At 40.2% G+C, this 13509-nt stretch overlaps 1 protein-coding gene across 6 annotated transcripts in view; it reads right to left on the reverse strand.

Moving 5' to 3' along the window:
* Positions 1-2205: 2205 nt before the first annotated feature.
* LOC112983271 (SAM and SH3 domain-containing protein 1) overlaps positions 2206-13509 on the reverse strand; it is a 565928-nt gene continuing 554624 nt past the window's right edge. For all 6 annotated transcript variants that reach the window (XM_064509183.1, XM_026100264.2, XM_026100262.2 and 3 more), the window contains 3 exons: positions 9302-10440; positions 7565-7696; positions 2206-6081 (listed from right to left, as the gene is read on the reverse strand). In XM_064509183.1, coding sequence (XP_064365253.1) covers positions 5821-6081; positions 7565-7696; positions 9302-10440 — 1532 coding nt within the window. In that variant the 3' untranslated portion in view covers positions 2206-5820. The remainder of the gene's footprint in view (positions 6082-7564; positions 7697-9301; positions 10441-13509) is intronic.

Below are 13509 nucleotides of genomic sequence, written 5' to 3' on the forward strand. Positions count from 1 at the left end.
AAGAATATTAATTCCATAAACTTCCTGGAAAGTTTTGAAAGAATTTTTTTTGTAGAAGAATATTGTAAGTTCACTTACATGTATGTGTGTAAAAATTTCTGTTCTGCAGGGAGGCAGGCCCAAACCCCATTGAACTGACAGAACTGCACTGATATCAGAGCTATGCGATCAGGCCTTGAACATTACCAGTACACTTACGTATGTTAGCAGAATCGTAAAGACCTAAGTTCAGCATAAATTAATACTGTTGCAGAATGAAGGAAAAAAATGTTATGTGCATTCATGCAATAAAAGACTGTGGTACACACGAAGGGGCAACATTAAGATCTAATGAGACTTTTGCTTTATATTGCTTCCTGATTGTTAAATGATTAACTTTTAGTAGTCTCAGGATGTAGGTTTGGTAGAATACATATAGCATTACATTCCCAGCTCTTAAGTCTCCGTGGCCTTACATGTGAACCTCCTCCTCAAGGATAAAGTTGCCTTTAGAAGAATTGGTAGGGGGAATTTTAACAGGTGCTTTGCCCATGTCTTTTTTTCCAATGCAAATGCTTCATTGTAGAGAGAAAACTTTTAGAATATAGGAATAGGTATATACGTGTTTGGGTTTTTTTTTTGTTTGTTTTGGGCAGTGGCCATGGTGGTTAGCCATATTTGGATCAAACAGCACTAGCAAAATGCTGAGAGCAACAGATAAGGGCTTTGTGTTTCAGCTGCTCCCAAAACAATCCTGGACCGTATAGCAGCCATGGAAGGGGAGCAACACTCCTTCCAGATGCAGAAATGGCAAGCACTCTGGCTTTTCATGTTGTTCTGTGTTTGTTTTGTTTTTATTTCTGTTTTGTTACTTGAGAGACTCTTGGAAACGGCCTGTATTTGAGCCAGCTGCAATCCCTAGAGGCTGGTGGAATGCTCTTTTCTAGCTAGCAGAGCAGTGCCCTCTGGTGCACAAGCACAGCAGGGGCCTGGTCCTCAGCTGAACTGAAAGATATAACTAGAGAAGAAAAATTAAAAGTTCACATTTGACATTTTTACTGCATGCTACCTAATTCCCATGAATGGGTTGCAAGGTTGGACAGTTCTGATGAGAGTGTTTGCCTAAGGGGAACTGAAAATTCAGCTGTCTGGATCCAACCCAAGCGATGGATTTTTAGTTTGTTTTTTCTTCTTGCTTCACTTCCAGACTTAAGATTCTGGCTAACGAAGACTAATTCAGGCACTGTCCACCCTGGTCCCTTTGGGCTAGATCCATAACGAGATTAACTTTTAGGTATGGTGCGCTGTTGCCTAGTGGATTTGACAGCTAGGCAGCTAAGTGTACTCATTAATTACACAGTAAACTTAACTAGACCAACAAATGCCTATACACTAAGCAAAAAGTCACTTACGTTAGCCAGAAGGAAGTGTTAAGCAAAGGCTGTGTCTCAAGCCTCCTTTTCCCTAACGTGGACACAGGCATCTTATTATAGGCTGCAGGGATTACCTAACTTCTCAGGAGTCACAGGCAGCCTCTCGAAATGCCTGTGCCACCCCAAAGATGAATTGCAAGCCCATGAATATTTAAGTGGAGCTGAGTTTGGAAACCAGGTTTCGAATCCTGTCTTTAAGGCAAGAGCTGTAACTGCAACACCAGAAAGTTATGCTCATGTGCCCTTTCTTTGGTTCCACCAATATTTAATTATTCTATGCAAAGTGGGAAAGTGCCAAAGGCAAGACTTGAGAGAATTCTCTTCCAGAGCATCCTAAACCTAGTAGCAGGACACTCATGGGACATAACAGAAAAAGATTCAAATTTTCTCAAGCAATCGCAAAACAAAGGTTGTTCAGGGCACTGACTTTGTCAGGGAAGAGGAACAGCGGATTATTGCTGCTACGCTGCGGTGCCCATGTCTGCCCATGAAACTCCAGAGTTCACTGAAACCACGGCAGAGAAATTCAGACACTGCTGAAGATCTCTATCCCCCCTAACCACTTTTGGTGGGCTGCTCCTAGCCCTGGATTATCAGGGATTTTTACCTTTTTTTATGCCTTTTCCTCCTGCTGCAGGTCTATGTTGAGAATGCTTACGAGGTGAGGAACTACAGGCTTGGTATGCTAGAGAGAGGGGGCCTGGATACAAGTAAAATAATTAAATATCTGGACATTGCTACTCCACTACTAACTAAAAGATCTGTTAGCTAAAGTAAAAACAAACGAAAAAAAGAGAGAGACCAATGAAATTTATTTACTTTTTATCTATGAACAGTATGACATATAATTATAGACAAATTTTGATACACAGGAAAACCCTTTTGTCAACCATTTTTTTGCTAAATGAAACAGCACAATAATCTTTACACATTCATATTTTGTTTTTTCATTTTTTTTTCTTTACAATACACAGCTTTCTTAGGTTGAAGCAAACTGCAGGACATATTGAGTACTGGTATATTACAGCTACTTACATCATTTAAGAACAGCAAATGGAGAAAAATAAGTTATTTAAATATTGATTTCATATACAGAAAGTGCAACTTTGTTAGTTGTTACATAACTTGCTTGTCAGTTTTGATTCCCCAGAGGGTGTCAGTTAAAGATAAAAGTATCTTGGACCAAGAGTATTATTTATTCTAAAAATAATACAGTACAACTGCACAGCTGTGACTTGGTGAATCGACCACTATTGCTGCTCTTAGAGATGATGACCTATTTGAATAATGCAGTATCTAATGCCTCTGATCATGCTCCCGGTTTGCATTCAAAGCCAGGCTCATAAAAGAGCACAGGGAACTGAGGATGTCATTGCTAGCTGGGTAGTAACAGACGGTTATGGATAGAAGTTTACAGTTATAATGGCATTCAGTAATATTTGGGGCTTGCTGCTTCAATAGCTACTTGAGTTACAATGGTACAATGGATAGATACTTAACATCATTAGCCTGAGCAGAGCAGCGCAGATTCCAGCAGCAGGCTTCTTTTGTGCTTCCCGAGAGTCAACAAGCGAAATTCTGCTTAGCACGCTGCACTTTGCGAGGAAATGGTAAGAGGTTATGGCTCGCCTACCGCACCGCCCCACCCGCCCAGGGAACGCCACAGGTCACTGCAACTGCAGCCGGGAAGCTCAAATACTGAGAAGCTTAAGGCTTTCTTAGATTAAAATACAAACTAAAATTATAATTCAAATAAGACCACAGGGTACAGTCCTTAAAAAAAAAACAAAACAAAACACAAAGCAATTATTAAAACTCACAACTCTCAAACTGCTCACACTTGTCCTGATGGGTGTGATTTGGTTTTCCTGGCATACATAATCATTTAAAAGCCACGGCCTTTACAAAGAATGTCTGGCACACAGGTTCAGCTTATTCCTGTAGTTATCCTTCTGATATTAAGAGAGGGAAAAGTAATTAATATGAGAAAACTTTATTATTTGACCTGCCTTCCCTGCAACAAGAGGAATTTTTTTTTCTCTCTTCCATTGTATGTAGCCCACTTGGACTTTTCCCTTGCCTGGCAGATGCTGCCATCTACTTATTTCTACTAATTTCTGGTCCCGGCCAGCCATCCCAAGAGGTCTCACTGCTCCTCCACCTCCTGCTTACTGATAGTTTCTATGTAGGCCTCAGAGCAAAACAGCAGACAAATTATTATTATTAAAAAGACGTATTAAAAAAAATTCTTTTTTACATTTTCACCAGCTGTGCAAAACACCTAGGCCATATGTTTCCTAATGCTGTCATAGTAAAACATACCAGTTATCCACACACTGAGAAGAACATTACTACAGAAAAAGATCCAGAGGAGCTTTGCTTGAGAACAGTTCTGAGTGAATCAGTTAACTTCACATGATGTTGTGCTTACTTACGTACACAGAATACACAGTTGATGCTAAAAGTAGCAGAAGGTGGTGAAATCTGAAACTAGGAAAGTAAACCTAACAGCTATCAGTTCCATCAGGACCCAAATTAATTATCAACTGCACTACAACATAGAGTTCATCTGACTCAAAATATGATGAAGTGAGGACCATTTATAGAAAAGAAATTAAACAGTAAGCACAATTTTTCACTCATCAGTCAGAGAGCACTTTGTCAGGAAATGTGTCATCAGCTACTTTTAAGGGTGGGATAACTGAGGCGCCAAATAGTGAAGTGACTTGCACAGTTTTACACAGTAAGGTGGTGGCAGAATTGATATTGGAAATGGGCACACTTCCTGGCCCAGGTCTCGTTGTGTCTCTCACCCTACCTGCCAATATAAACCGTACTCTGTCTTCCATGGAGCATTTGCACTACAAGAAGCTAAAGGACACACTGTGTATAGATCCCAAAGAAAAAGCTAGTTATATGCTGTTCATGATAATCTGTATTTGGTATATAAAATGTGTACCCATATAGAAAAATAAAATCTATCATTAGCCACATATGTGAAGGGAACGTTTTACATGGATTTAGGCAGAAAAATAGCATTGCATCATGGAAAAATGGCTCACCACATATGCCAGAACAATACTCTCCTCCACTGAGAGAAAACATTAACACTCAGTCATGAGGGATATCAACTGTTGTGAAACCACAGTGTAATTCATATATATAGGGTTTGGGTGGTTTTTCTGCCCATGCAATGGAATTACTGGATCTGATGATTTCAATGGGACAGTTTGCTGTTTCAATGCATTTTATCTCCCACAAGCAAATTTTCATTTGCAGAAACCCACTGTTTGGAATTGATATGGTCAGGATACCAAGTCAAAGCTGCAGCATAATGATTGACAATATAACACAGTACACAGAATATGATTAAAATGAAAAGCAGTTACATATATACAAGGCAGTACATCTTGGAACAGTTTAGTAATACCAGTAAATGCAGACTGTAGTGAACAAGAAGTTAGCCTGAAAACCAAAACCTAGCATAACCCTGCATTTGTAAAAGCATCTCTACAACATAGCAGATGTTATGATGAGGCAAATTATAGAAGCTACTTCAGCTGAAAATCACCCAAAGTGCAACTTAAGGGTGACAGGCTGAAGCAAGGCTTGGGAAACATGAATACAAGTAAGTGAACACTAGATAACTGCTTACAAGCTTATTTTAAGGCAAATAAAAAGCTGATTGCTAGAAAGCAGTTATAAAAATGATCTCAGTTCTGTACAAATAAAAAAGAAGCTTTCTGACTCTCCTCAGGTTAGTTGCAGTGGAGTGACAGAAATGGACTATATCGTAAACTAATTCCAGTCCATTAAGTTTGGCCTAGCTAAAGGCTTTGTGGCATACTGGGACCTATACCAAGCAACAGTGAAGATGACCAGAGGGATATGCATTTAGCTCTAGATTGCTAACATAAACAGAAGGCATTTGCTAAACAGCTTCTACTGGGAGTTGCACCTTGGCTTGTACATGGTCTTTAGGACTGACTTTAGGTACCTGGAACCTCATTGTACAGAAGGCCCCCAACCTAAGGAGATCTCCACAGAAACAGGGCCTGTCATTAGTATCACTTTGACAAACTTGTGGAAAATGTGCAAGGGCCCCTTAATTTTGTGGAGCTGTCTGGTCTCAGGCCAACCCTGTGCACCACTTTATGAAACAAAAGTACTTTTCAGGGGAGCAAGGGGGAAGGGAAGTACCACATCTGTGTTACCTGGTGGTTGCTTCTCTTCTCCTTCAGCTGCCAAAGACAGAAATAGAAACATCTCATATGCTTTGAAGAAGATATCTGCCTGTCCTTGGGAGCCACTTCCTTGATCTCTTTAGCTATGTGAAGTGATTAGGGCAATACTGGTGCAGGAAGAAGCAGTGGGTTCTTGATCAGGCAATGCCACATTATGGAGCATGTTAAATTGCCTCTGGATCAAGAGGTTTGAAGAGTCTTGCTGCTGCCAGGAGCTTGCGTATGTGCCTCTCCTCTGTGATACCAGCTTCCTGAAGGCAAGTTTGTGACAGAGAAGGCACTTTGCTCAGTGTGCTGAATCCTGCTTCTGTGAGTGGGCTGGAATACATAGGTAGGCCAATGGAAATCAGCCAGTCAGATACAGAGGTGATAAGTCCTGGGGATACAGGTTTTCGGCAAATTTCAGTGAGCCCTCCACTTGGAATCTGGATAGAAAGAAAAAAGAAAACAACCCTTAATGTTAAACATAACTGCTTCATTAATTTCAAGTCTTCTTTTGTTTTTCTTCCAAACTGGTAGAATTTGATAGAGGATATTTCAGCTTCTCTGGTGTCATGTTTGTCAGTATTAGACTGCTCTATGGATTTAAAGGCTTAGATAACTTTGGGCATTGTCTTTGGCAGCAGGAGCAACAGCATCAATTTTGGCAATGCAGATGCAGTGGGCAGTATCCTGCTGTTTGGGCAACTGTCAGGTACCATTTTCAAGTAACTTGCATGCATTGCTGATTTCCTACAAATTTTTTCTAAGCATCAGTAGAGAAGTGCCACCACTTTCAGAGAGTCAGGCACAAACTCAAGATGTGTAAAGGCAAGCCCTGCTACGGTTGCCAACCTGCACTTGTTCTGAAGACATAACAAATCAATGTATTCATCTTCCAGCATTTCATAACTGCTAAATTTTAAGCTGAGCATAGATCTACCTTCAGGTGCACACACTCTTACAGAATCAAGCGGGGAAAACTGACCATCTATCTGGTCAGCCTTCTAATTACTGTCATTGGTTGGAACGCAAGAAATCTGTAAAATTCCCGTTGATATGGCATACTTTTTCTTTCCGATTTATTTGATGTTATTAGAATCACATATTTTGTGCACACTAATGGTTTGCACTAGTTATACTCTGGGGAAAATTCTTCACTGCACAGAGCACTGTCTTCTTCAGCAAAGTGCGTTCTTGAGATACTAAACTGACTTTTCTGTAAAATCAGAAGAAACTGTGGACTCTTTTTATTCCCACATGTTGCTGTCTAAAAGTAAGTGTGCAGAGTGAAAGTGCCAATAGAAAAGCAGTTCATGGAGAAGACAGCAAGGGCTAAACATGGAATATTCTGCCTACAGAATGTTTTCATTAAAACTTCAACACAGTCAAAAATACCCAGTGACAACGCTTTCCAGGCTGATCCATTTCATTTATTACTGAAACAACAGAATACCAATTTTGCCTACTCCCTTCTCACACAGACCAAGTCCTCTTATAGAAAGCCATGAGAGTTTTTGATCGTTTCTCCCTCCTGCTTTTGCTAAGGAGAGGAGAGGAGCGGAGAATGGTATGGTTTGAGAAATAAACACAGGATGTAGAACCTTTTAGATTTCTATGCCGAACTGTTTAATAGAAGTCATCCTCAATGAGCACCTCTCTGCTATGATTATTTGCAGTCTCCTTGGACATTCCAGGGTCTCAATGGAGATAGGCAGCTATCAGCTCTTCCTTCCATTACTAACTGTCCACCTGGGACAGGGGGAGGGACCTATGACCCTGTAGCGCCTCAACCTACTCCATACTTGCAGGTTAACACAGGGGGCACTTCTGTACCCAGAATGTTGCAGGTATCTCCCTTTACCAGTAGTCAGTCCTTTTTAAAAGTCTGCTCATAATCAGGAAACAGGTGCTTATGGAAATACTCACTGCCATGCGATGCTGCTTCCTCAGCTGCTTTACCCGGATTTGGTCCATGTTTGTGGCAATATCCTTTTCAGGCTGGTCTAAGTCTTCAGAGTACCTCTGCACCAAAGCCTCAGGAATGCCACAACGACCATGCTGCATGTTCCCAGCCAGCCATGTAGAAGAGAGTGATGGGTGAGAAAAGAAAAACTGTGTCAATACAGATCAACCAATGCAAACATAAAGAGAAGCGTGGGGCAGGAGCAAACACGCGTCTTCCTCAAGATTCACAAAAAATATTTTACTTAGCTCTAAAGGATGATGGTAGGCAGGAGCTAAAATAATCAGTATATCATTAATGAGCCTTATAAAAGATCAGTTCCAGTCTCACTGAAATCAATAGCAAAATTTCTATCAACTCTAACTGAACTGGGGTCTCCCCAAAGGCTATACTAACCATCAGCATTTCTGGTGAAACTTGACTCCAATAACCTACTGAGTAGCAACCAATTCTGGTAACCAGAAATCTTACTAGATATTTTATGCAGGTTTGGTTTAATCAGTTGACTGATGTGACCCTTTGCTCCAGTTGTTTTCTGGTTCTTTTGGAGGCAGCAAGGGCAGGCCTAGGTTTCCCTGACAGTGTCTAGTCCAGTTCTTAATCTTCACTAGAAATGCAAGGAAGCAGTGATAGGGCAGTTTACATCACACAACTTTTCTTAAGTTGTTTTTTACTTTGTTCACATCTCCTTTTTTTAATTTGTTCCTCACCTGGGGACTGATAATCTCTCCTCAACTCATGCTGATCTCTGTTCTTCTTACAGTTATATGCACTTCCTACCAGGCAAGGGCATTGGTAAACTAATACCTCCTTATTCCTATGCATTATGTCATTGAAGTTAGGCCACCTATTTTCTGCCTGAATCGCAGTTCTGTTATAAAACTCTCTGAGATTGATTCAGATCACCTATCCCCAGGCATCACCTAAATCCAGGAGACATCTGAATCAATCAGCAGCTTTATTTGAATCGCAACATACCCTAGGCATCAGAAATTGCAGGCTTTTACAAGCCTAGTAACATTCTCCTCTGTGGCATGAGATGTATCAAATGCCAAAACTTGGTTCAGCTTTTGAAAGGGGCCAGAAACATAATATTCAGCAAGTCTGCTCATGGCTCAGTTCTGCTTCTGAAGGATGCAGGAAATGAGGGTTCAGAAAAAGGACAAACAAACAAGCCTTATTTACTGATAACGACACTTCTCCTGGGAGACGGAGAAATGCTGTGTTCTGTTCTTCCTCTCAACAGTGTTTAGGCACTTTAACCAAAGACTATTTCATGAAAACTGACAAAGCAGTCCCCAAAGCAGGGACCTAGAATAAGGGACTCCTTCCTTCTCAGAAAGACATCCTCATCACTGGGCTAGCAAGTCAGATGCTCCTGGAAGCAGAAAATCTAATAACAACTTCCTTTTCAGTTCCACTTTCACAAACTGGCACAGAAAGATGCATTTCCACGCCCAGTACCACAAAGAATTTAGAGGCCTGAAAAGATGAAGGCTCTAAATAGGTCTGGGATCCCTTCCTTCCCAAACACAACTAAGGGTTACTCTAGGGATAAGACAAGAACAGGTAGAGAATGTCTAATAATTTACAATTTACCTAGGCTGGTTACTTGCAAGAATGATCAGATATGATAAATGAAAGACTAGCCATTGCAACACTAGCAGAATAAAAATGTCAACGCAGTGCCCTCCTCTTACCTTGTCTGAGTATGGTTCTTCAGTAAGATCAATGTCTTCAGACTGCAGCTTGGTTTCTATTACCATTTCCAAATCTATTCCCCTGCTACAAGAGATTTTCCTTGCCGAAGGGGGACCTAGCTTTATCACATGCTGCTGAACACTAGCAGTCTCTGGGAGCTCAGCCAGCCAGGGTGGCAGTGGGCTAGGAGGGGTACCGGTGTCCTGTTCAGAAGATGTCCTATGGACAGGTACTCCATGACAATCAATGGGACTGGATGGGCTGGTCTTTTTTACTGGCAAACACGGTGCTTCTAGATTTGAGTGGTTCCCGCCTACAGTCATGGGAGGATGATATAATCCATTAGAAAGGCGTTCTCGGCATTTTTTGGCAGGGACTGGTGGCGGCTGAGAGGGATTTTTTGGTTGCATTCTGGCCTCATTTGTACCTCTTTGCTCAGCTTCTAGACCACCCTTGAGGACTGGAGCATAATCAGCCCGTGCAAGGTCATGAAAGCCCTTGCTTTGTATTTCCAGAGATGTCCTTGTTGCAGGATGGGTCACTAAGGCAGGGTGAGCTTCACAGTTTTTCAGGGGGAATGGAAGAGGCTTTCCACCTGCAGTCTCCATTACAGAGCAGTCCAGTTCCTTAGCTCTTCCCTTCTGAGAACCATCAGCTCCTTTACTCTGCTTAGGCATCAAGTCATCTACTGTACAGCCACCCCCATGAGACTGAGGCTGCAGGGCAGAGCCAGTTGTCTTTTTTGCTATATCCAGTGAATCCTGAGGAACAGAGTCTACTTCCTTGCTAGTTTCCTGTAGGTTAGTCTTGGATTCTCCCTGGAGATCATCCAGCGAGTGAGATCTTGGCCACACATCCACTCCCTGGGTGCCATCCAGAGTTTCACAGCTCCGACAGACAGCAACTGGTAAACTTCTGCGGTTCTTCTTCAGACCCATAACAGCTGGAGGTTTGATAGAGCTCTTCAAAGCACAATGTGTGCAACTCAACCGGGTTTCTTTTTCCCCTTGCTGTAGAGTTTCTACTGACTTGGTCAGTGGAAGCGTAGGATAATTTGATAGCTGGTTTCTGCTGAAGTCCTTAAAACTATGCTCACTTGATGATTTTGAGGGCAGAAGACAGGTCCGTCGAGTTTTACCTAGAAGCAAATAAATAACAATACAGCATTTTTTTTAGAAAGCTCCTCTGTGTACAAGTAGCAGATCACTATTAAATGTCTTTGAAACACAATGATTTACTCTTCTTTTTTCTCATAACGCTAAATGTACAAGAACTCTGTACCACTTTAAGCATATGAATTTGTGAGCTTCAGCTTTACTAATGAAGAACTGGTTAATATTACCAAGTAAGGAAAATATATTTATAATGATTATTATTCCCTACCCCCTGCAGTTTGCAAAGCTCTTTAGTCTAGCCCACTTAATAAATCTATTTCAACAGACAGATATCCTATATTAGAACTGATACCCTGTATCGGTTATACAAACTGATTTGACTCCATGCAGAAATAATTCAAAAACCTACCTTTTTTTCACTTTTCTAATTAATTTAGGATATTGATAGTTATGTTAATCTCCTAATGAAGTTTAGTAGACTTGCTCAATGATGTTTTTGGAAAAAAAGATATTCTTTGTTAATTTTAATTACAACAAAATGTGACACCAGTGTTATTTCGTGTTTTAAATGAGAAATTAACTATTTGCAATGGGAAATCAGAAAGCAAAAAGGTATTAGGAAGGCTACTGCACCATTCCCTTCATACAGAGGCTTTCAGGGACAAGAGATTTTTATGGAGTGAGATTCTATATTATGAAAGTGTTTCAAAAGGAAGCTTCAAGTGTGACTAATCCTAGCATTAGTCTCATATTATAGTGTTTTATTAGAGTGGAAGTTCTTAGAGATGTGGTGTTATTGTTTTAGTATAACCATTTAAAAACAAACCACATGAATCAATATGAATCAGATGTTCTATATGAGTTTTATTTGTATACTTTGAAAAATGCACTGCCATTTTTAAACAGTGAAAAAGTCCACCAAATCTGCTTGATAGAAAAATCTCGATCAAAAGGACTGAGATCATTAGAGTATTCATGGGTATGAAATACAAGGCCTTTTCTCAAATGCTCTATAGATTTTTTGTTTTTTACGAGATAGAAGTAAATTTGTCTCAAAATAGACAACCTGTCAGAATGACATCACACGTGAGCAATTTCTTTTCATGGGTGACTGAGTTACTTTCCTCCACTCTAGAGCAGGCTTTCTAAAATTAGGATAGATAGTAAAAGTAAAATTTGGAACTTTCTTTTTCAGTGGGAAAAATTGAAAAAGAAAATAGCTTTGGCTAAATGGTATCAAAACTCAGTAACAATAGCCAATTAATGGCTGTCAAAGGACCAGCTACTTTTAGAGATCTGCAAACTTTTGCTTCATTCATTACAATTAAATTTATTTCATGCCCTTCTAAGAAATGGATGCTTTCTTTTCAAAACTTTACTCTGGAAGAAGCTAACGCTTGGTTTCTGAAGAACATACAATGCTTGCTTTGAATATGAATGCTAACACACACTGAGTGCATGTTTCACTTCAGATTATCCTATCTTCAGATTTCCTGCTGTGCAAGAAAAGAACTTTTTAACCTAAAAGGGAAAAATAGCTTGCTTTCTCTCTTCCTTTTGCCAAAGATGATGGCACAGTAGATGATCCTAGCCTCATTGTTTTTTTTAAATGAAAACTGGTAGAAATGCACATTATATTAGGCAATGTGGCCACCTGTTCTTTTGCTTCCTCTTCTGTTTAATTAGCAGTGAATGCCTGAGAAGTTAGGATGCTCACTTGGCACTCTGGAAATCTGGGCTTTAGTTTCTAAACAAACCAGGGAACATCATTATCCTACTTGATAAAGCCACAATTCGTCTGCATCTTCAGCTCTGCACATTGCATGTGCAATTCTAACTCCCTTCATGTCCCCTCCCTCCTTAAAAAAACCCTACACAGTAGAATGGGAAAAGGTTCAAAGAAGACAAGGATGATCAAAGTGATGAGTGACCTATCACAGCTATGAGTGACCTATAAGGAAAAATTAATAGGACTTCCCAGACTAGAAAATAAAAGACTTGGGAAGAAGTATGAAAGACATTTATACAGTCTTGAGTGGCAAGGAGAAAGGGGATATGGACTGATTTTTTAGGGCATCTTCCAGTAAAAGAGCATAGAAGATTAACATGAAGCTGGCACGAGGCAAGTTCAAAACAAACAAAAGGATGTCACGGATACGGTTAGGTTATGGAGGTTGCAAGGGAGATCAGGGAAGTTCTTAAAGAGGAACTGTTTGAGAAAAATGGATGAATATGAGGAAACCATACTTGATTCATGAAGTCTTTAAGTCACAAATGATTTGTTCCCTGAGAGTACCTCAGGAAGCATCAAATATGCTTGCTCTGTTCTTATGTTCTTCGCTAGCTATCTGCTTTTGACCACTGTCCTGTTAGAACTAGGCTCTTGATAAGGTTTCTGACTGTGTCTCAGACAGACAACCTCTGCACGCAAAACAAGCCCAATAACCACTGTGCTGTCAGAAGTCTAAAGGAGACCTGTATTTCTGCCTTGTTTCAAGCTGAGGACTGGACTGCATCGACTAATGATCTGATCTGGTATGGCTGCTTTCTGCTCTTACGGTCTTCCTGCCTAACACTGAACAGGTCACATATTCTATGTTCCTTGCTCTCTGTAAATTGAGATAAAAGTATGATGTTTTTTGTAAGTACATTGTGGACACCTATGAAAAACTTAAGCATTTCTGCAATGGGACCCAGATATGTATCTAAAAGAAATAGGTTTGTACCACTGCCGTAATATGTAACAAACCTTTTTCTATCTCAACCATAATAAGATCCCTGAAATTTTGAATTGATGCCAAAAGGTGCAAGTATTAGCCCAAAACAGGACATTATACTGGTCATTAAAATATTATGTATAACCCTCCCCAGAAACTGAAAGACCAATTTCTTAGAATGCATTTCCCCTTACAAAAAGCAGTTTATTATTGCTGATCTGCACATTATGATGTTTATACTAGACAAACGATTATCCTTATGTTAATAAATGAGAATCCAATATTTTTTGGAAACAAGGTGTATATAAACAATTATGGTTTGTGAACTTTGCAAAGAAGGCGGAGTGTGCATTTCAGATTAACTAGCCGTGACAA

The sequence above is a fragment of the Dromaius novaehollandiae genome, chromosome 3, assembly GCF_036370855.1.
Source record: "Dromaius novaehollandiae isolate bDroNov1 chromosome 3, bDroNov1.hap1, whole genome shotgun sequence".
Taxonomy (NCBI): Eukaryota; Metazoa; Chordata; class Aves; order Casuariiformes; family Dromaiidae; genus Dromaius; species Dromaius novaehollandiae.